This window comes from Vipera berus, assembly GCF_964194415.1.
Source record: "Vipera berus genome assembly, chromosome: 2".
Classification (NCBI taxonomy): Eukaryota; Metazoa; Chordata; class Lepidosauria; order Squamata; family Viperidae; genus Vipera; species Vipera berus.
The window spans coordinates 53,328,687-53,351,652 of record NC_138203.1 but is presented as its reverse complement, the minus strand read 5'-3'; the positions used below and the strand labels follow the sequence as shown (position 1 = coordinate 53,351,652).

The 22,966-nt window shown below is 37.4% G+C and overlaps 1 protein-coding gene across 3 annotated transcripts in view; it reads right to left on the bottom strand.

The window, feature by feature from the left end:
- Positions 1-22,966, bottom strand: part of DMXL1 (Dmx like 1) — a 92,658-nt gene that overhangs the window by 7,581 nt on the left and 62,111 nt on the right. For 2 of the 3 annotated variants that reach the window (XM_081320280.1, XM_081320282.1), the window contains 14 exons: positions 22,184-22,359; positions 21,683-21,816; positions 20,375-20,460; positions 19,222-19,423; positions 16,291-16,408; positions 12,801-12,863; positions 11,732-11,818; positions 10,176-10,297; positions 8,927-9,068; positions 7,067-7,117; positions 6,766-6,826; positions 6,187-6,314; positions 4,464-4,556; positions 2,614-2,705 (listed from right to left, as the gene is read on the bottom strand). In XM_081320280.1, the coding sequence (XP_081176406.1) occupies positions 2,614-2,705; positions 4,464-4,556; positions 6,187-6,314; positions 6,766-6,826; positions 7,067-7,117; positions 8,927-9,068; positions 10,176-10,297; positions 11,732-11,818; positions 12,801-12,863; positions 16,291-16,408; positions 19,222-19,423; positions 20,375-20,460; positions 21,683-21,816; positions 22,184-22,359 (1,555 nt within the window). The remainder of the gene's footprint in view (positions 1-2,613; positions 2,706-4,463; positions 4,557-6,186; positions 6,315-6,765; positions 6,827-7,066; positions 7,118-8,926; positions 9,069-10,175; positions 10,298-11,731; positions 11,819-12,800; positions 12,864-16,290; positions 16,409-19,221; positions 19,424-20,374; positions 20,461-21,682; positions 21,817-22,183; positions 22,360-22,966) is intronic. The other variant, XM_081320281.1, reaches the window with a different exon arrangement.

Sequence of the window (22,966 nt, the reverse complement as noted above, 5' to 3'; positions counted from 1 at the left end):
TTTTAAAAGCACCAAATAATTCCTTTGAAATTATCTGAAACATTTTATTTTTTTATTTTATTGGAAATAAGAAATAATATTTTTATTTTTTTTAAATGTAAGTATAATCTAACAATTTCTACTCAAATTTTATAGAAATTACAGCTTAATAGTAATCCTGAGGGGGAAACTATGTATGTATGTATTGTATGTATGTATGCATGTATAAAGATAATGATTTAAATACAGGTAATCCTCAAAAATCCCCATTGATTTTTCTCATTAGTAAAGGTAAAGGTTCCCCCGCACATGCGTGCTAATCGTTTCCGACTCTAGGGGCCGGTGCTCATCTCCGTTTCAAAGCCGAAGAGCCAGCGTTTGTCCGAGGACGTCTCCGTGGTCATGTGGCCGGCATGACTAGACGCCAAAGGCGCACGGAACACTGTTACCTTCCCACTGTAGTGGTCCCTATTTTTCTACTTGCATTTTTTACGTGCTTTCGAACTGCTAGGTTGGCAGAAGCTGGGACGAGTAACACTCTGTTATGCGGCACTCGGGATTCGACCCGCCAAACTGCCGACCATCTGATCGACAAGCTCAGCGTCCTAACCCACTGAGCCACCGTGTCCCTTTTCTCATTAGAAGGTTGCAAAAGGTGATCACCTGACCCTAGCAAGGATCATAAATAAGAAACCAGTTGCCAACCATCTGAATTTTGATCACATGATCAGCGGGATGCAGCAAAAGTCATAAGTGTGAAAAACCATCGTAAGTTACTTTTTTAGTGATGTTTTAACTTTTGGTCACTAAAGGAACTGTGTCAAGGACTACCTGTATTATGATGCAGATATAGGCAGGTAAGATTATACTTCAAATCAAAGCTATTGAATATAGATACAATGTTTATTATTACGCTTGAATGCATAGTCAAAGGTTTAGACCAGAGTTGGCATTTTTATCCACCTATCAGGTCTTTCCCAAGGACCTGGGATAGGCAGATATTATTATTGTTATTACACATAAAAATGTGAAGTAATAGATGCTGGTTCTTTAGCTCGTCTTGGCCTTCATATGTATCGAGTTCTTCCCAAGAATTTAGAATGTTGCAATGATCAACGTAATACAGTATATGTGCAGATTCTAACAATGTGGCCTTTTATAACTGACATATGGAAATTTTGTCAATGTTCAGATTTTCTAAGTGCCATCCAAGATTTTTTAGTAAAGCACTTAGTATGCCAATAACCTCTGGGATCACCATGGCTGTTTTATTATTTATTTGAGTTTTATCATGCTTTTGTTACTTCATAAGTAACAAAGCTGTGAACATAAATAATACTACTGCCTGCTTCCATTTTTCCTAAAATAACCCAGTGAGGTGGATTGGGTTGAGAGAGACTAGCCCAAAATCATCCAGACAGCTTTCAAGCCTAAGGTGGGACCTGTTCTGTACCAGCCTGCTACCGGCCCTGCAGAAAAAGCAGGGACAACCCCTTTACAAACGGCAAGAGGCTGGAATAAAGCCTGCCAAATTTATTAACATAAAACAGACACCAACCATGAAACAGGAGCTATGAAACAGGAACTATTCAAGCGGTTGCCTTCAGCAAACCAGCCCTCCCACACATTCCCCTTTTATACAGTTCAGGGCGTGGCTTCTCTCTGCCTCCTTCCAAGGTGCCCCATTGCCTTCCTCTGTTTACTCCTGATTGACTGCCTCCTGCGTCGGGCGTCCTTGAACAGGGCCAGCTGTGGGTCATCTTCATCCACGCTGTCAGGCTCACACAGCTGGGTCTCCGTCGTGACCAGGTGGGAGGGGCCTGGCTGAGGGCTCTGCGGAGCCTCAAGGCCATCATCAGCAAGCTCTTCAACACCCCCCTCCTCCTCTGAGTCATCCGACCCAACTGCCGAACCCACAGGCTGACCCTGAATCACAACAGGACCACAACTCGTAGTCTCCTGGTTTCCAGGCCTGTACCTTAATCACTTGTTATTAAACTTCTTTGCCATCCAACTCTGGGTAGTTCACAACAAAGAAATTACAATTAAATAAATAAAACATAAAAAGTAAGAATAAAATATGGCAAGCTTGATGAAGTAAAGGGCCTTGTTTTCCCTCACCACAAGCCAAGGTGAAGAGCTAGATAACTCCTCTAAACAATACAAGAGAGGAGGGCATCTAAATTTCAGGGGGTAACCTTCTTCCAAAGGTCAGACCCTACTACTGAGAAGGTATGCTTCTGAGATCCTAAGAGATGATACCATTTATTTGAAGGAACCTCTAGTGTGCCAACTCTGCAGGATCTAATTGACCAGGCAGATATTATGGAAGAAAGGCCATTCCTAAAGTAAACAGTCTTATGCCCTGTAGTGCTTTATATTTTATAGGGAACAAGGACAAAAATAGATGGCATCTAATATAAATTTTGTACTTACTATATACAATTTCTACTTCCATGTCAAGGTATACTTGCTCTTTGCTCAATCTACTATAAAAAGCTGTTCTCCACAGAATAATATGGTATAAAAAGGAATGAACACGGAATTTTCTTTTGTATAAAATCACTACAGTCCTAGTAATCAATTTTTATTTATACAATGTTTATTGCTATGATCTTGAATAAATTTTAATACCTGTTGTCAGTAGATAACCCGGCAGTAGCTATCAAAGATGAAGAACTGATGAAAACAAAATCACTAGCTGTTTTGTTATGGCATTGCCATGTCTAAAAATAACAAAGAATAAATATAGTAAAGCAACAAAAATATCGTTAATTTAACGTTAGAGCTTATTTACCTAGAAAATGATATATTAATTTAAGGTTGAAGCTTGCTACAGTGTACTTAGCAGGTTTTTTCCCCACTTATTTTTTTTCACAGAATAGCAGAACCTCCAATTCTGTTAGTAACTGAATCTTAATCTCTATGCATTATCACAACTCCCTGGACTGCATAAAATACCGTATTTTCCGGCGTATAAGACGACCCGGCGTATAAGACGACCCCCTACTTTTAAGAAGTTTTTCAAGGTTTTGTCTTATACGCCGGAAAATACTTACATGCCCTGCCTGTCGCAGAGGAGGCGAAGGCCCGACTGGCCCCGCCGGCCCTCCCGCTGCTCCCGCGCTTCTGCCGGCCCCCGAGGTGCAGCGTTTCCCGGGCGGCAGGCAGCGCCGGAGGGCAGCCACCACCCCGCCACGGCCGGCGCCCCTCCTGCTTCCCCCCCAGGCCTTGAACTTCTCCCATTGGGCGCAGGGCGGGGCAGCTCCGCCCGCAGCCTTTTTTAGAACTCGTGCGCTTCCCTCTCACTGTCGGCCGAGGCGCGCTCGGCCCGGGCTCCCGGTCCCTCTTCCCGGCCGGCTTCCCGCCCTGCCCCTCATGGAGCAGGACTGGGCGTGCAGCCTCTCGGTGTGGCTGCTTTTCCTGGGCAGCCTGGCGGTGCGGCTCCTCCTTCCCCCCTCCCGCCGCCCTCTCGCCTCACGAAACGGCCTCTTAGTCCGGCGCGCAGCTCCGATCCCGGCTGCCTGCTGTTGCGCTGATGCGCCCAAGCGGCTGCTTCTCCCATCCTCGGCGGCTCGCACTCCTAGTTGCAGCGCATTGGAGTAAGCGCCGGCAGAGGCTGCTCTTCGGTCACCCGCCGGGAAACTTGCCAAACCGGGAGAGCGACTGCCACGCCCACACCCGGGACGCCGCGCCTGCCTGCCTCTTAAAGTGCCCACCCTGCATCCCTCTGGCCAAGGCAAAGGCAGCTGATGAGGACACCGATCTCGCTCCACGGGCGGCGGGAAGAGCTGCCACGTCTGGGGACTCCGACTCCTCCTCCTCCTTCCCCCCTCCCGCCACCCTCTCGCCTCACGAAACGGCCTCTTAGTCCGGCACGCAGCTCCGATCCCGGCCACCAGGCTGGCTCGTCTCCGACAGCACCGCCCGGTGGAAGCGCATCCCCGCGGGGGGGAGAGCGGTGCTGGTGACAGGTGAGTCCGGCGGGCGCGAGGCCCTCCCCTCGGGCCAAGAGCCAACGGGCAGCGCCGCCTTCGCGTGGGGAGAGCCGCCCGACGCTCCCGCCCAGCCGTGTCCCGGAGCCGCGCCGGAGTTTTTTTTTCGGCGTATAAGACGACCCGGCGTATAAGACAACCCCCCAACTTTTGAGAAGATTTTCATGGGTTAAAAAGTCGTCTTATACGCCGGAAAATACGGTACTACAATCTTAAATCACAAGAGAATTAAATCTATGAGGAAAAATGTTTGAAGTGTGAAAGTCCTATTTTTGCTTGGAAATTCTGTTCTTCCTTCCCCAAATAAAAAATATAATAAAAATTTGGTATACATGCAATTTTCAACCAAGAATATTTATCCGCTGTGCAAAAAGAAACTATATACAAGTATGACAGCTATGTAACAAATTAAAATAAGGACTTAGTTGTCGTGGTCATATAAAAAATAAAAAGGTAAATTAAAAAAAACTAGAAAATATTCTGACTTACCAGGTATGGTTTGGGTGTGCTTCCATTATGTAGGCAACCTTTACAGTTTGTTTGATACAAACTTATATGTCCATCACCATCAACGATCCCAAACTAAAGAAAGTAGATACATGTTTTACATTATATTTACATTATATTAATACTTAATTATTTGATTCCTTCATAGTTAAGCTCTTCCAGATGTGTTTGGATAGGTATGTGTATTAAGTCATTAGCAATTCCTAGCATATCTGGAACTGAATGTAAATGGAATTTGCATGAACAAGTGCCTCCTCATTCATTCATTATAAATATATTTTTGTGTAACATTATATTTTTGTAGAATAACACAACACGATCCAACTACTGTAAAATACAAAAAAAAAATAGGTATAGACAAGACATTGGAATCTATTAAAGTATTGGAAAAAAGAGATTTAATAGATTTCACTGAGCTATAATTTCACAACCAGAAACATTCATTCTGTACTTTTTTGCTCATGAAATTGCATTTCTTAGTGGACAGAGAAAAGAACCTCAAAAATGAGACAGGAGACATTTTTCTATGGGAGATATTTTCCCTAGTCTTATCATTTTGAATAATGTAAAAAACCAAACCCCCTTTTTCTCCTTTTTTAATCCCTTACAAAAGAAAATAAATAGGTAATTAGTAAAGGTGCAAACACTGATATTGTAGTGTGGTGTGTGCAATTTGGAAGATTAAAAACACTATCATATAGTGCAAAAGGTAGCTTGCAATATGGAGCAATTAGGGAGCTTATGCGAATGATGCCATAGCTTTATAAGTAGACAATCCTTGTCACTTTAAAACAAAAGAAAAGAACATATGTCTCTTATTCTATAATCTCTCTAGCTATAACAATCACTATATAATAAAATCCTATTAATTAGTAATTAAACTTACTTTAATCTTTAAATTTAATTACGTATGGTATCGTATGCCTATGTTGAGAGCCACTTTGGTTTAGCTGTTAAGGCACCAGGCTAAAAATTAATAAAGTCTATGAGTTCTAGTCCTGCCTTAGGTATATGAAAGCCCTAGGCATGATAAGTTAAAAGTCTAAATCTAGAAGAAAAATGTCTTACTAGCTTAATACCTTGGGTTATAAGTGTTATTTAAATAGATTTCTTTTTGTCTTATAAGAGATAGAAGGATGATACCTTATTGCTTTGATAATTAAATTTCATCTGTGTAATCCTGGAGTTACCACCAGATCAAAAACATGCAAGGTTGTTTCAAAGTAGAAGTGGAACCATGTTTCTCAATTCATTATTTGAATGAACAAATAATGATCATTGAAAATGAATGATCAATCACCATTATTCTTACAATCATATGAGCAGTGACAGAAATTTCAGTTCAATCTTCTTTGCTAGGCACACAAGCTATTTGAATTTAGAGGATCTTATATATTGAGTAAAAACAGAGATATTAGCCATTGGATTAAGGTAATAGCTAATGTCTAATTTACTATGTTTTCCAAAACAAAAAGAAATGCGAATATTCATTTTTGATGTTTGTAATATTTGGATTATTTTTAATGATAAAAAACAATATAAATCTTGGAAAGGAACAACAGAAAATTTATAAGCAATTTCTAAATTTATAAACATATTTAGAAATCTGCAAATATTTTTGCGAGCCTTAATTAAAGGAATATAGAGCTATAAGTGTCATTTAAATATATTTCTGTTGGTCTTATAAGAGATAAAAGGAGGGTACCTTATTCCCTTGATAATTAAATCTCATCCGTGTAATCCTGGAGTTACCACCAGATCGAAAACAGGCAAGTTGTTGAGAATGGCCCCATTCAAACATTCTCACACTGCCATCCTGGGCTCCTGTCAAATCTGCAATAGAAAAATAGATGAAACTTGAAAAAAGGAAAAAGGACTTACAACAAACTCAAAAAAGAACTGAAGAATTATTTTCAACACAGATTAGCAATTATAATCATTTAGAAGTATACTCCTAAGTTATTAAAATAAAAATTCTTCAATTATTGTTCTTTTGCTTGTATTTTTACAAATAATAATTATTGACTCTTTACTATTAAGGACATACTTTGATCTGTATTACATTAAGGATCTTAGTGTATATAAGGAGCATTCTTAACTCATTCAAGCCCAGCCAAATCAAATACTATTGCAGAAAAGATAATTGCAAATAACTAACTGTGGTTATTTATAATTTCAAAGATACTCTGACTTTCTGAATCAGGCTCTTTTGCCACAATTTTTTTCTACTATTTTTTATCTTATAAATTACAACAAAGTTATAAATTAGAAATAAAAAACTTACAATAGGGTAGTGTTGGATGAGAAGCCATTCTTCTGACATTATTGAGATTCTTCTTGATCATCTATTAAATGTCCAAGATTAAAAGATTCATTTAGAATTATTCAGAAATATATTCATTTAAAATTATTAGTACAGTAAAACGCAGACACTACTATGTTTGCTTCCCTTCATGATTTGGGGTTGGAGAAATGGATGGCAATCAATGAAAACGAAACACTTGAATCTAAATCCAGGTTCTTGGAAGCTTTTGGTCCATAAATCTAAGGTTTGCTAAACACATACACTAGGGTTTCAATCTTACCTCTTTTCTTGCCAATTCCTTTCTGATTCCATTAAATTTATTGGAATATTCCTGTATATTGTAAGGTAAGTAAGACAAAGGCAGAAGCAGAGGCATGTAAGAGAGAGTCAAACAAACTTTTACAAAAATAAGCAGGAGTGAAGAAACTATGTTTTGCATTTAATCATCCACAGAAGATTTAGGTGTGAAATACATTGGTTGGAAAAAAGATTTATGTTATGTAATGAATCCTAGTGACAAAGCAAAACTGTAGCAGATGCTAAGATATAGCCATAATTTATTTTATAATCTGATTTTTTTTAATCAGTCTGTAGTGTAAGATTATTTTTATCTAAAATGATGTATGAAAGATGTATGTAAATAAAAATAAATAGCAGCCCATCTGTGTCAGGTAAAGTGATAATTTTTTAAATGTATTTCAGCAATTTAATTATGTCTGGCTTTTTTTCTTTAAAGTTACAGACCTATAACAGACTAAGATAACACTGAAGCTAAGTTTTAGTGATTGAGCTGACATGCGTCAGATTTTAAGTGCTGAATAGTGAAAACAAGCAAATGTTTTCAGGAATACTTATGTGAGAAAGTGATAGAAGTATTAGTCCTGAATGAAAAAGTCACATGAGTTCTAGGGAGAGAAGAAACATAATATAATTAAAAACAAAATAGAGCTCAGGAGGGGGAGAAGTTTAAAGTTTGTTGGTAGAATCATTTGATTGAGGAAATATTGGGAATCTAAATGAAAAGCAGGAAAGTCAAATAAGACGTTGGTTCTCTGGTACACTTTTGTCAGATCTCTTCCATCTGTTTCCAAAATGAGTATAACATCTATTTATTATGCCAAGTTACAGTAACAATTATAGTATAATAGTTGTGATATACTTTGAACACTCTATATAGCAGTATGTAAAAGCTGATTATACTATCTTATTAAAAGGGGGAAAAAAACTATATTAGGGAAAATCTGTTAAGCAATGAAATATATGACAGTAGTTTATAGTATAAACTGGGATGATTAAGCTGTGAAAAGCAGAGCAAGCAGACGTAGTAGAAGGGTGCCAATAAAAATTGCGACTATGGACACATATTACAACTTAATTGTTTCTATCCAAAATAATGCATTATATTGTAATTTAGGTTGAGGGTAATGTCATTGTTGCATGACAAAAATGTAAATAATAAAAATATAAGAAAGCTTTATGTTCTAATTTAAAAAAACATTCTATATTGCATTTCATAAATCAATACATTATTTAAAAATGCCTGAGAAGTCTCAGAAACAATATCTCATTATAAAATACCAGCATAAAATTAACCTAAGCCACTTCAAAAATTCCAGATGATAACTGTAATTAAAGCAGGAGGCATTCACAAATGTAACCAAAAGAAATAAATAAGTCTTGCCCAGACCAAAAGACAGTGACAGTGACATTGAAAAACAGTGTAAGGGTTCTTCAAAAGAAAGCAAAGAAAGGGTAAATTCCAGATGAGTTTCTTATAAATCAAGTATCAAGGAAAGCATGAGAATTTATTTGGTTTTGTTTCCTTTCTTCACTTAGTCTGTGTGTTGCCTGAGAAGAAAATACTAAAACAGATGGGAAAATCCTCCTCTAGGTTTCACTTGCCCTTTCTAGGCTACAGTGCAAAGAAAACACAAAGAAGTTCACAAAAGAAGTTTAAACATATAACCTCACATTCAAAATTGCTCAAATAAACATTTTAAGACTGATTTAAATTAATATTAATATTCAAAGTATTTGTTAAATCTTAATAGATTATTTAGAAGTATATATTCTAAATAAAATAAAAGCCATTGAAATATAAATGCTGAAGATCATTATTTCTCAATAACAAATGACTCACCATAGCAGCACCTCTGCCAGTCTGAGTGCTGCCAAGCCATGGCATATTGATTGGTGTTCCAGGAGTGCTGTGTGTATAAGGAGTAGTTCCTTGAATGTTTCCCAAGTCATCACGAGCATGTATAACTAAGAAGTCATCAGCTCTATAAAATAAAATGTTCAAATGAATATTGGCCATGAATTACTAGAGTAGAATAGAAGAATAGAATAACTTTATTGCCACTTTAAATGTACAGTAATCAGCATACATTAAAAGGAAATTTTGTAGCATTTAGCTCTCAAAGAGTACCTCCAATGTACAGTACATAAACATGACAAAAAATAATGCATATACCCACATACACACATATATATAACTCAGAGAAACAACACAGTCTATTTCGGATGTATACATATACACAGCAAGAAACAAAAATCCTGCGAATTTGCAAGACAGGGGGCATAAGGAACAAAACTGTTGCAGAATCTAAGTCCTGCTAGAAATACTTTGAAACCTCCTTCCAGAGGGGAGCAACAGAAACAGACCGTAAAGTGGGTGTGTGGGGTCTCTAACAATGCTTCGAGCTCTAAGCACATAGTGCTTGTAAGCAGCATCCCGAATAATGGGAGCGAGCGTCCTATAATCTCAGCTGTCCACTCTCTGTATGGACCTTCTAACTGAGGCTCTGTTACTACCAAACCAAACAGTGATGCAGTTTGTTAAAATGCTCTCAATCGTGCCTCTGTAAAAAGTGGCCAGGACAGAAGGAGAAAGATGTGCTCTCCTCATCCGACACAGGAAATGCAGACTACCTACAAATGTCATATTTTAATTCAAAGCTGCTTAGCTACCTATGTCCATGAATTCTCATGTGATATTACATGAGTTATTAGCAATAATTTATCTGATTTGTGATGCATTTGCTCATCAGAATTTCTTATAAGCTGTAATATCTACATAGCCGATCAGTGGATGGTTCAAAGAAAACCAGTTAGTGGTTGAAGAGAAGAGAAATGCTGTCTGTCAGTCAAAAGAAGTGTTTTTAATAACACAGTATGTCAGATCTAGTTATTCAGAAGTTAAGGTTAGTAAGACAAACAGAATAATGTATGGGCTGACGTTTACTAAAGAAATGGACATGAGACTTAAAAAGTTTTACAAAACACCAGAAGGTAGATCCTTATTTATAAGTCAGTATTTCAATAGGATATCATTAAAATGTTCAAGTCAATGTTAAGGATATGGCCAAAAATACAATAAAAAGAAATACCCTTTAGCTTCCACTTCAATGTCATCATCAACCCAAGTGTAGATCTGAGTTGCTAAAATTCCAGAAACATCTAGTTCTTGAATTTCATGGCTTGAGGCTATTGCAATACAATTCCTGTTGGCCTAAAATGCACAAATACATATTTTTTCACAATGTCTGTATATGGCTCCAATCTGTATATCCAGACGCAAGGCAAGAATAAAATCAAGAATCAACTAAGGTAAAAGGACAAAAGATCTATACGATCTGAAGAGAAACCAGAGAATCAACTAAGATATACTCAAAGCAGAATTATACAAAGCTACAATAGGTACACAGTCAACCTGGACTAAAGGCGCATTTGAATAACACTTTAAACAGCCTTGTGAAATGCTATGAAGGATGGGACCAAATACATTCGAGAAACACATTCTCATGTCCACTGCTGGAAAAGCCTGCCACCTAGCATTAAAGAAGTAATGGGATCAGCAAGAATGGCAGATTAAATTTCAGCAAGACAATTCCTGATAAAGCTTATTCCTGTACTATGTTGGGCTTTTAAGTGATGATCAGCAATTTGAATAGACACACAAGACTATTATCTATCTATGCAACATTTTTAAACTGACATTATTCTGCAATGATGAGATTGTCCTATCAGCAGTTTTTATAATATAATATATTATAAATATAATATTTTATATACATAATATGAAATTAAAATAAGGCTGAATAGCTGGGGTTTCTGAACTGTCTCCAAGGCATCAGCCTTATGTAAAGTACACTACTGGATGGTGATCTGGGTATGAGTTACTCTTGCCAGGGCATCTAAATAAGGTTGTAACTGGCATACCAGCTATGACAACGGCTTCCATAAGCTGCTCAATTATGGGTATAAATTCCACAAGACCCCAAATCATGAACCACTTTCTTCAGGGGTAACATGACTCACATCTAGAGTAACTAGCAAGACTGATGTTATCAGTTCTATCCAAAGTTTACTGACAAATAGAAATTCTTGTATAGAATTTAATGAAATTGTTCCTAAGAATGGTTCCTAAGATTTCCATGGCATCTCCCGCTCACTGACGATAGCCAGTTATAATATAAATTATCTGTTTTATAATTTTTTAAACATAAATTACTTCCCACTTAAAATTCCCCATGTAGTTCAACTACATTAATCTTTGTCCTGCTATCTAATTTCATAAATATATTTTTGCCCTGTGTTAAAAGGCGGTATATAAATACAATAAAATAAATAAATATGTATTCAGTACACAGTATTCAGTTTCTGTGTTTATAATATTTTATATGTTTTTTAACATTCCATTTGTACATCACCCAGGGTCCCTCTGTGAGGGAGGGAGGTGGTTTCTAAATGTAAACAATAAAAATAAAAACTATATTCAAGGAAGATGTCAGTGCCCTTTGTGGTGTAGAACCAAAAATCTTTACTACAAAGTAATAATTTAGTGTAGACCCTCTAGTTGCAAGTACAATAGCATTTCCTTCATATGGATGTTAGTTACAAAATATTCAAGGAGTATTCCCCCAACTCTTCCATTTGTGTATACCTTATTGACAGCAAAGGCAGTAATAATGTCAGACTCTTTATGGATAATTCTTGCTTTACTTCCAGGAGATACTGCATCATTCTCTATCTGTGTTAAAAAGAAAATTGAAAGGGCAGCATACAGAATACAACACAACAATAAGCTTTCATCTTTTAGATAATGGTAAAAAATAAATGATAAATATTAATCAGGAATATATCTATCCTAATTAAACATAATTATAAATTCAAGATAGCCTAATAAAAATATTTTGGTGGGGATCCTACCTCTGTGTAATCATTCAGATTAAATTCAGTTCACTGATCTAAGAAAACTAGAAAATGGTAGTGAAAATACCTAAAAGATAAGCTGAGGCTAAGAAATAACTCATTTATTACTCAGCACTAATCATGTACTGTAATTGCTTGAAACTTAAAAATTATTTGATATTTATTACATCATTTTAAAAAAAAACCAACGTCAAACCAGAACATTGTTAAGTACAATATTTATTTAATTTCTCTAGCCACCCATACAATACAGGTATTTATTGCTCAACTTAACGACAATTGAGCCCAAAATTTCCATTGCTAAGCAACACAGTTAAATGAATTGTACCCCATTTTACAATCTTTTTTGCCATAATTGTAAAAGTGAATCACTGCAGTTGTTAAATGAATCATATGGTGGTTAAGCAAATGTGACTTCCCCCATTGACTTTGCTTGTAGGAAGCCAGCTGCGAATGTTACAAATGGTGATCACATGACCCCAAGGCAGTGCAACTGTCATAAAGGCATGCTAGTTGCCAAGCGCTTGAATTTTCGTCATATGATGATGGGGATGCTGCAATGATCGTGTGAAAACTGGTCAAAAGTATCTTTTTTCAGTGCCACTGTAACTTTGAATAGTCACTAAACAAATGATTGCAAGTCGAGGACTACCTGCACACTAGTATACTGTTTAGATAAAGCCAGTTGATTGTAGATTTTAGCAAATTTGGTTTGGTTAATATATTACATATAAGGTACTAAAAGATTTTCTAGAAATCTTTTAGGATAATTAATATACATCTATTATGATAATACATACCTTATTAATTCCTGATTCTTCTCCTGAACTAGTTTTGGTAAGTTCAGCGTGGTCTTCTAATGACTAAATCCAAAAGGAAAAATAACCCAGAAAGAACTAGGTGAAAAATTAATATATTAATAATATGGAACAATATGCAAGGTAAGCATACAGTATATAGTAGAACACATTTCTGAATTTACCTGTAGTCAGCGTAATTTCCCCCATTTTTAAAAATAGTTAAATATTTATTTTATTTATTTATTTTATTCAATTTATATACCGCCCTTTTCCCGAAGGACTCAGGGCGGTTTACAGGGCAAATTAAAAAATACAATATACAGATTAAAATACAATTAAATTAATAGCCCCAACACTTTAAAATTAAATTTAAAACCTTAAAAACCCCTCAGTCCAGGCCGGCCAGCTCAAATAACCAGGTTTTTAGGTCCCGGCAAAACGAACGAAGGTTGGGGGCGATCCGGAGTTCCACTGGCAGCTGATTCGATAGGGCAGGTGCGCCCACTGAGAATGCCCTCTCCCTGGGAATCACCCACCGGCACTCCTTGACCGGTGGGACCCTGAGGAGGCCTTCCCTGTGGGAGCACACAGGACGATGGGAAGTTGATGCTGGCAGCAGGTGCTCCCTAAGATAATCTGGACCCATGCCATTTAGGGCTTTATAGGTCATCACCAGCACCTTGAATCTCACCTGGAGGGCAACTGGAAGCCAATGCAGCTCGCGGAGAAGAGGCATTACATGGGAGTATCAGGAAACCCCCATCACAATTCGCGCGGCCGCATTCTGCACCAGCTGAAGCCTCCGAGTGGTCCTCAAGGGCAGCCCCATGTAGAGCATTGCAGTAGTCTATCTGGGAGCCACGCCAGTCCCATACCACGGGGAAGTGCAGGTCTGAGGTGATATAGAACTGGATGGCCTCCACATGGGAACTGATGGCCATACATAATGGTTGCGTGGCGGCCGTAATAGGCCCAGACAGGAGCACTTGACCATCGATAGTCTCCACTAACATGGGCGGATCCACCGGGCACTGGGGAACAGCCCATTTGGCCACAAATGCTGAGTCCATAAAATTTGTGGTGGCCCCAGAGTCAATTAAGGCATGGACTGGAATCCCCTCTGGCTTGCCAGGAAGGATCAGACGTGCCTCCAATATCAGATGCCGTGGAGGTCCACAGGCAGCATCGGAAAGACGTCGCTCAGTGTTGTTGTGGGACGCCCGATCTATCACACTGTCTAGATCGGGCTCGGGGCGTTTCCCGACAGAAGAGTAGGGGACTTTCTCGGGGCAGACTCGATCACTGATGCCCGCTGTCGCTTCTTTGGGCAAAAAGCAGCCAAATGTCCAGGGTCCCCACAGTAAAAACACAACCCCCCGATCATCGTCTGTTCATTTCAGTCACCGATAGACGAGACCTGGCGGCACCCAGCTCCATTGGCTCCTCCCTTTGAACTGGGGGCTCACGCACAACAGGGGCGGCAGGGGTCTGTGGGGTGGCACGGCGACTCCTTCGCTGCTGCAACCGAGCATCAATCCGCAGGCAGAGATGGATCAACCCATTCAGGTCTGAGGGAATATCCACACGGGCCAGCTCAACCAACATCTCCTCCGACAATCCATCCTGGAAGGCATCCACGAGCGCAGCCTCATTCCAGGCGGAATCCTGGCTAAACAGCCGGAAATCGCTGATATAGCCCTGTAGGGGGCACTGACCCTGCCTCAGAGCTTTCAGACGTCGAGTAGCAGTCTGCATCTTAATAGGGTCCTCATACATCAGACGCATATGATCACAAAACCCCACAAAGTTGTCCAACAATGGGCTAGGTTGAGCCAGCAGAGGCGTGCCCCAACGAGCTGCATCACCCGAAAGAAGGCTTAACACAAACCCCACCTTATCCCGGTCAGTGGGGAAATCAGCTGCTCTCACGCTGATAAAGAGCTGGCATTGTCCCAGGAAAGCAGGAAACAGTTCTGGAGTGCCTGTAAATTTATTCGGCATTGCAACTTGGCATTTTCTCCTGGGTGGGGGTGATGGTGGGGGTGCAGCATGAACCTGAGCTTGCAGTTGAGCCACCTGAGCTGCCAGCAAAGTGAGTTGCTGGTTGAGCTGGGCATTCTCAGCACGTAGCTGCTCCATAATATTAGTAAGGGGTGGGTGGCTGAAAGCAAACTGTTCTGTACCAGCCTGCTACCGGCCTTGCAGAAAAGGCAACCCCTTTATAAACGGCAAGAGGCTGGAATACGTCTGCCAAATTTATTACAAAAACAAACAAGACACGTACCAAGATACAGGAGCTTTGAAACACTATCTGAGCGGTTGCTTTCAGCAAACCAGCCCTCCCCAAACATTCCCTTTATAAAGAGTTCAGGGCGTGGCCTCTCTTTGCCTCCTTCCGAGAAGCCCCACAGCCTTCCTCTGTTTGCTCCTACTTGACTGCCTCCTGCGTTGGGCGTCCTTGAACAGGGCCAGCTGTGGGTCATCTTCATCCACACTGTCAGGCTCACACAGCTGGGTCTCCATGGTGACCAAGTGGGAGGGGCCTGCCTGAGGGCTATCATCAGCAAGATCTTCAACACCCCCCTCCTCCTCTGAGTCGTCGTCCGACCCAACTGCCGAACCCACAGGCTGACCCTGAATCACAACAGGCGGCAGGAAAGCTACCTTCCCTCAGAGAAGCAGTTATTACTGCCTGGAACCAGCCTTGTGTCCCCTCCCGAGCTGCATACACAAGCCAGGAGGGGCACGGGTCCAATAAACACGTGGTGGAACTCAGTCTCCCCATGATCTTGTCCACCTCTTCTGGGGTCACAGGATCGAATTCACTCCAGATAACATTGCCAGGACCGCTCGTCTACCCTTACATGTAGATAATATATGTACTAGCTTTTTCAGAGGTTATGCAAATATAATCTGGCTAGAATTTTACATGTATGATGGTTCAATTTTTTTTAAAGAAAAATAGAATTCTGTCCCTTTTCCCCCCAAACCAGACATAATTAGATCTGTGCTGAACACTGAATTAAAGAGGCAAAAGCTCAGATACTACAACCAAAGAGTCAAGAATTATTAATCATAGCATGGATCGTACAGCAACCATGAAAAAAGGGAAGAGGCATAGCTGACGAAGTTATTACTGGTGTCTTTTGAAGGTTAATTTGTTTACTTGGAATAAACCAAAAAGATAATGCATGAGAACAGCAGACAAAGTAGTCAACCATATATTATTTTGTATCATGTTACAGAGATAGCTAACATGAATATTTCTTTTTCGTAATTGCCAATAATATAATGATTCAATAAACCACAGAGGATTGCAATTAGTTATATGCAATATCTTTGCCTTTTCTATTACAAGATTCCTAGGGAAAAATGTTTTGGAGTTTGTTTCTATAGAACAGTAGTAAAATTTTAAATCTGAAAAGAAATACTAGCTTAATTAAAAGGTAATTAATGGATTTTAATTTCTACATAAACATATAATACTAACCTCATTTAAACACTTTCTTTTGGCAAATATGTTTCTGATGAAGGTTTCTTGGACCATTTCTTGTTTAATGAGGTATTGCCAAAGTCTTTTTACAGATAATGCATAATGACTTTTGGATCTAAAAATGAGAATCATTTTTAACATGCGATATAATTTCAAACAAATACAGTTGATAATTTTTATATACATTAGTATATGTATTGACACCTGAAAGCAGAAAACTGTAAAATCAGAAATTTTAATGAGAAACACTAACTGCTTCATTCTAACAGGTATTCTGCTATTTACAGTGTTTTAGAGAATGATGACATTGAGGTTGGAGATACCTGTTGCAAATATTCTTCAGGCATAGAAAGGAAATAGCACAAATGTAAGTAAAACTTAATATACAGGTATCTGACATTATCCAGTACATCATCTATTTTATTCTTCTCAACAATGATTTCTATAATTGTAATAAGTACAGCATAAGCAGAGTCTGCTGATCCTACAGAATTATTTTAATGAGGAACTGCAAAAATGTTTGTATATATAATTAATTTATAACTTGCAAGATCGAATGGTTGTAAGACTGAAGGAAGTTACTTAAATAATTTATTTTATAAGCCAACATACATAATCTTCATCTTTTCTCTTCAGCTCCCATTAATAGCAATTATTGCATAGTTTTAGAACTGGTCAAAGAATACTCAGGAAGAAATAATTAAAACTTTGTTTTCCCAGTAGCTGCTTTTTACTGATATCTATTGATTAAGTGGCAGAAGTTGAAAGCATGACTCATGTTTCAAATTAGAATAATAGTGTGCTTAAGGATTGAGTAAGGACCACAAAACTCTCATTTAATCCTTAAAATAGCAGTAGCAATTGCACTTGGATTTATATATTGCTTCATAGTGCTTTACAGTCCCCTCTAAGCAGTTTATAGAGTCAGCATATTGCCCCCGACATCTGGGTCCTCATTTTACCGACCTCAGAAGGATAGAACACTGAGTCAACTGTGAGCTGGTAAGAATCAAGCTGCTGGCAGTCAGGAAATTAGCCTGCAGTACTGCATTCTAACCACTGTGCCACCATGGCTGAAAGCTCACTCAGATATTCTGAACTAATCCCTTTAGCTCTTAACTCATCCTCCTTTACATAGCTGCCACTGTTTTATATATCCATGATATTTCTGCATAAATGTTACCTAAAACATGATCTATTTTGCTCTACACAGTTTAAAAATGTTTACAAGAATTAGAGAAGCTTCCAAGAATTAAAGAAATTTAAGCTTTTACAAAGAAAATTGTCTGTTTGTCAGTAAGGGAAATAAAAATGAATTAGACAAAAATGAGTTTGCAGGAAACCAAGAAAATGCTAGAATACAAATTATGAAAAGAAAAAGGAAATAAAATTAGATCAAAATTACAAGAGGGAAATAACAGTAATAATAGATAAGGTGAACATACATGAAACATAAATGAAAAAGCAACACTGAAAGAATTGCAAAGATCTACTCAGGGACAAGAGGTTGAAGCTCTGTCTGAAACAGCTCAAACACTAGAGGCAAAAGAGCCTTGGTGGAGCAGTGGGCTAATGCCTCCTTAAGTAACACCAGCTGCCTGCAATTAGTGCAGGTTCGCATCCCACCAGGCTCAAGGTTGACTCAGCCTTCCATCCTTCCGAGGTAGGTAAAATGAGGACCCAGACTGTTGGGGGCAATAAGCTGACTTTGTAATAATGCCGCTTGGGGGGGGGGGCGAAAGCCCTAATAAGCAGGCATATACATAGAATGAAGGCTATTGCTAAGCACATTGATTTGTGCTTTAAATTGTAAGCCGCCCTGAGTCTTCGGAGAAGGGCGGGATATAAATGGGATTAAAAAAAAACCAGGGCCCCCCAGCAGTAAAGGAAAACAGCATTGCTATTGTATTGTTTTTATTTTCAAAGCAGGAGCCCTCTCCTCTATCTTCTTGTCAGCCCTCTAACTAAAAAAAAAGGAATTGAAATAGTTGTCTATATTGAAATTTATTCTAAAGAACCAGCTAGCACTCATATAAAAAGATGCCAATTCTGTAATATCAAATACAAGTATTATCTTACTGCATGAAATAAACCAACTAATGTGCAGCATGGCTGCAAGTATAACTAAGTATTGTGAATGCAAAACTAACATACAAGAAAAGAAGCCAAACAGTCCATCATCAAAATGGAAGATCAGAAACAAGTGAACTAGAACAGAGGGAAAAAAGATGAAAAACATGAAGACAATACTTGATCAAGAAATATCTCTTGGAAACAAAAAAAAATCAAGGAAACATGGGAAATAATAAAGCAACCAATAGCCAAGATGATCAGCAGAGATTACATTCTAATTGCACACCCTACTGATGTATGTCATATACATATACATATGTGTGTGTGTATACACATACACACACACACGTAACAGGGGATAGCAGAGAACTTGATAAATCTTGGCAATCATTATGCATTACTTCTTATTTATCAATCCTGAGAAATAGCATATTAGTAAGCCAAAGTATCTGAACGAAAATGTCTACTTTTATTTCTTGTTGTGGGAATCACTCAAGCACTCAACCTTCTTTTGGAGATCTTGTCATGGAAACTCAAAGCCAATTCACCCTCCCCTCTTAATTCTAATCCGTTACCCATGGTTCTTCTTAATGAAAGACTTGTTTTCAGTCAAAGAACTCCTTCCTTATAATTTTCAAGGCCTTAGTTTTATATATCTTGTTTTCGTTTAGTTACTTAACCAAAGCTTAACAATTTGCATTGTTCCTGGTAATGAAGTTATAAGATGTACAAATAGCAGAGCTAAATTGTGAATTTGTGAATGAAAAATAAGCATTCCCAAGAGATTTCATATACTTCACTAAATAGTAGATAGGAAATATAATTGCATTTTATCTGTTTAAGGTATAAACTTACTTGAAAGGAGTGTTTGTTGGCTCTAGCAAAGCTTTGTGGCGAAGTAGTGCAGGGCCTGAAGATGAGGCATCTTGTAAAATGTGAACAGAAATAAAGTTTTCTGGAGGACCTCCATGCATTTCAAGTCGTCTGAGAAGGACTTGTTCCCAGCGCTGAAGAGCCTTTAGAACCGCATGGCACAGCGGTGAACAAACTGGAAGTTCTAAAGATGGATTTTTTTATTCAGTACTGTTTTATTCAGACTGTTGTAGTTGTCAGAACATTAATAACACTAAAAACCTTCTAGACATGTTTTGTCATTAAGATATCTGTGAACTTCAAAAGTAGCTATGTATAGCAAAATGGATGTTAGTAAACATACTGCTGAATTAAAAACAATGTAAGAACTCTTCAGACTAAACAGAACCATTTTACTGAGTTAAAAAGGACTTAGTTTCTCATTAAGTATGCTTAGGTTGTCTGCATCAGCTATCAATAATGTTCTAAAGAAAAATACATTTTCCCAATTCCTAGTAGCTCTTGAATTAGAAGCACTGCCATCTGCAGCAGCATTGTTGAAAGAGAGGGAGTAATGCCTATTTCTCTCCTCATCTCACCCACCTCATCCCACCCCTGCATGAATTGTGAAGCTGTTTGTAAATTGGCAGTTGTATCTGAAAACATCTGCTGAAGTTGTAGAGAATAGACAGCCCATCTGAATTTAAACATTTGCAGTTAATATATTCTTATAATCTATTATCATATATGTATATCATATATGAATTTTACTGACAAATGTTCCCTCTTGGCTGTCATCATTCTGAAAGATTCCCCAGCCAGTAGTGGGATTCAAATATGTGAACAACTGGTTCTCTGTGTGGATGCTGCTTCCGGAAGTCCATTATGGGCCTGGGCAACAAAAAATTAACTACAGGTTTTGCCGAACTGGTGCAAACTCGCTGAATCCCACCACTGTCCCAGCTCAAAAACGTGCATGACAAGCTTGGTACGATATTTCAAATCAAAACTGAGTCATTTCAAATGACCATACCTATCAAAAGACTCAAAATACCTGGCATACAGTACTTCTGCCTCTAGTTTATATGAATATAGTGATGTGCCCATATAAAAGCAGACAATGATGTCTACCAATGCTCAAAAATAAATTAATTACCTGTAAGATCATGTCCAGCCAATGGGTAGAAACTTTTCAAATTACGGAGAACTAGCTGAACCATAGCCAAGCGCATCAATAACCAACTAAAAAATAAAAAAAAAATTGTTATTGTTCTTCCAGCAATATTGTGTATTTAACTATTTAGCTAATACTTGTTTTCCTTTTTCATTTATTACTGTAAACATCACTCTCTGTGACAAGGTAGCATATGCTATTCTAAATTCATTATAAGAGCAAATCAGGACACAAATAATTAATATTTTACTTTAAATTTAACGCTAATTATAATGCTTCTGCAATATTCTGCCCCACATATACTTCAACCCTATAAAGTAGCTGTTCAATTTCTTTTTGAATAAAACATTGTTAATTAGGCAAGGCCACTCTTGAAATAAGATTTGGACAATGAATTTCTAATTCATACCATATACTCTTCATTATTACTCTAAAAATATGAGTTCTCAAACTCATTATCCCCTTAAGGGTTTGTGTACAAATTTTAGGAGGGACACAGGTTTTTTTAATTATTATTATTTGAACATACAAAGTTGGATTGCTGTCAGTTACTCACACCTGCTCTTTCTGGAAAAACTGACAGCAAAGTTTGGATTTTCTACAGTTCCTGCTACAAAGAACAAATAATAATCCAAAATAAATATGAATTAAAATCTAGATTTCAGGAATTATGCAAAAGACAACTCATCCTTATCATTAAAAATATGGTTTTAAATTTGATTGTTTTCAAATTTATTTCCAATGAAACAATTTTATTTTATAAAATTCTAAGTTTCAGTAATTTTATTTAATATATACATTAAAGTATAATTATTGAAAATATATATTTAATTATTGCCCAACCTTAACTCTAATAAAATCATTAGTTTTATCCATGGAATAGGGGATGGAAGTCAAAACTATATATTAATAATTTTAAGAAATCATGGCAATACAAATTTTGAGAAGCTTTAGCTTTGGGAAAGGATTATATGATTTCTTTCTGCATTAAAATTTATGTCTGTACTAAGTTAGAACCTGAAAATTGCACCCTTATTTTCTCTAGGTTACTTTGTAATGTGTTAAATTTGCAGGATTCAAGAAAAATATACAATACATTGCTGAAATATCAAACACTTCCAAGGGATTTCTTCCTACTAGTCTGCTGTCTTAACCAAAAGTTAGGGGAAATTCTAAATTAGCATGATACAAAACATGACCTAATGTAAGAAAATGAATGAAAACATGCCTGCAAAATTGTTGAATGGTGTAAAGAAAAAACTGTAGATATAATTCAGTAATAATTTATACCTAAATGAATTTGGATTAGAGTGTTCCTGAAGTTTTGAATCTGAAAAGAATGCTCCATCTTCATCTTCATCACTGCTCTCCTGACTTTCATCTGAATCATATTCAAATCTAATTTGGGATGATGCAAGATATGGCTAAAACAAGAAAACAGATTAAGAAAAAACATAATGTTTGGTTAAATAATAAATAATATCTACTATTTAAATATGATTTATTATATATATTGGTGGTTGGGGGCTCACTATTAAAACAGAACAAAAACAATAACAATACATAAGAACTGGCCAAACAAAGCATATTTTATTACCTTCAAAAGCAGTTTTGGCTTAGCATAATGTAAGAATGCAAGCTTAATCCTAACATTTCTCAGCAGATTAGGATATTATTTGAAAAGATTATCATCTGTAGGTGTACAAGTTTGAAGAAGGAGCTGACTCAGAGATAGATTCTCCATTTGTCAAGGACAATAGGACAATTTTATTTCTAACAACATAAAAATACCTTTGCTATAAAGTAGTCCCAAATACTAAGTTCAGGAGGAATAAATTTCTCTTTGTAAATTGAACACTCTTGTTCTTTTCCAGATAAAGTAGTAGGTGAATTTTCTTTCGATGATGATTTTGATGTCAGTCTAAGCCGCTTATTTTGCTTCTCACCATCATCTATAGGAGAAGAAGCTACAAAAAAAAACCCACATTCAACTTTATAGGACAATGAAACATCAAATAAATGAAGGTTATCATCTGTGAAGGATATCATCTTTCAAATCAACTATAACCTATGTGCTTAAAACAAACAAGTACTATCAATCAATGCCTGTTAAGTTTAATTATTGAAATTAAACAATAACATGGCTAGCTTTTATTCTCACCTATAACTTTTTGATTACGTTTCCAAGATTATCTGAGATGCATTTTAAACAAATAATACATAATCATTATTTTTGCATAAATATGAGCATGGAAATATTTAATGCTCATGCTACAAATATATATCTAACTTTATATTAAGAGATGAACTATAATAGAAAATATAAACATACCAGTGGTATACGTTTTGTCTTTTTTCAATGGTCTGTATTAGGTCTATATATAAACATTTCTATTGAAAATAAATGTTATTTCAAAATAGTCATCAAACTAATGAATAAATATGAAAATCTCACTTACCTTAATACTAAAGCTATATCAAATATTACATATTACAGTTCAAAGTCTTTTAGCCAGAACAACAAGCATGCACATGCATTGCTTACTATGGAACATTAGTTTTTGAACTAAATAA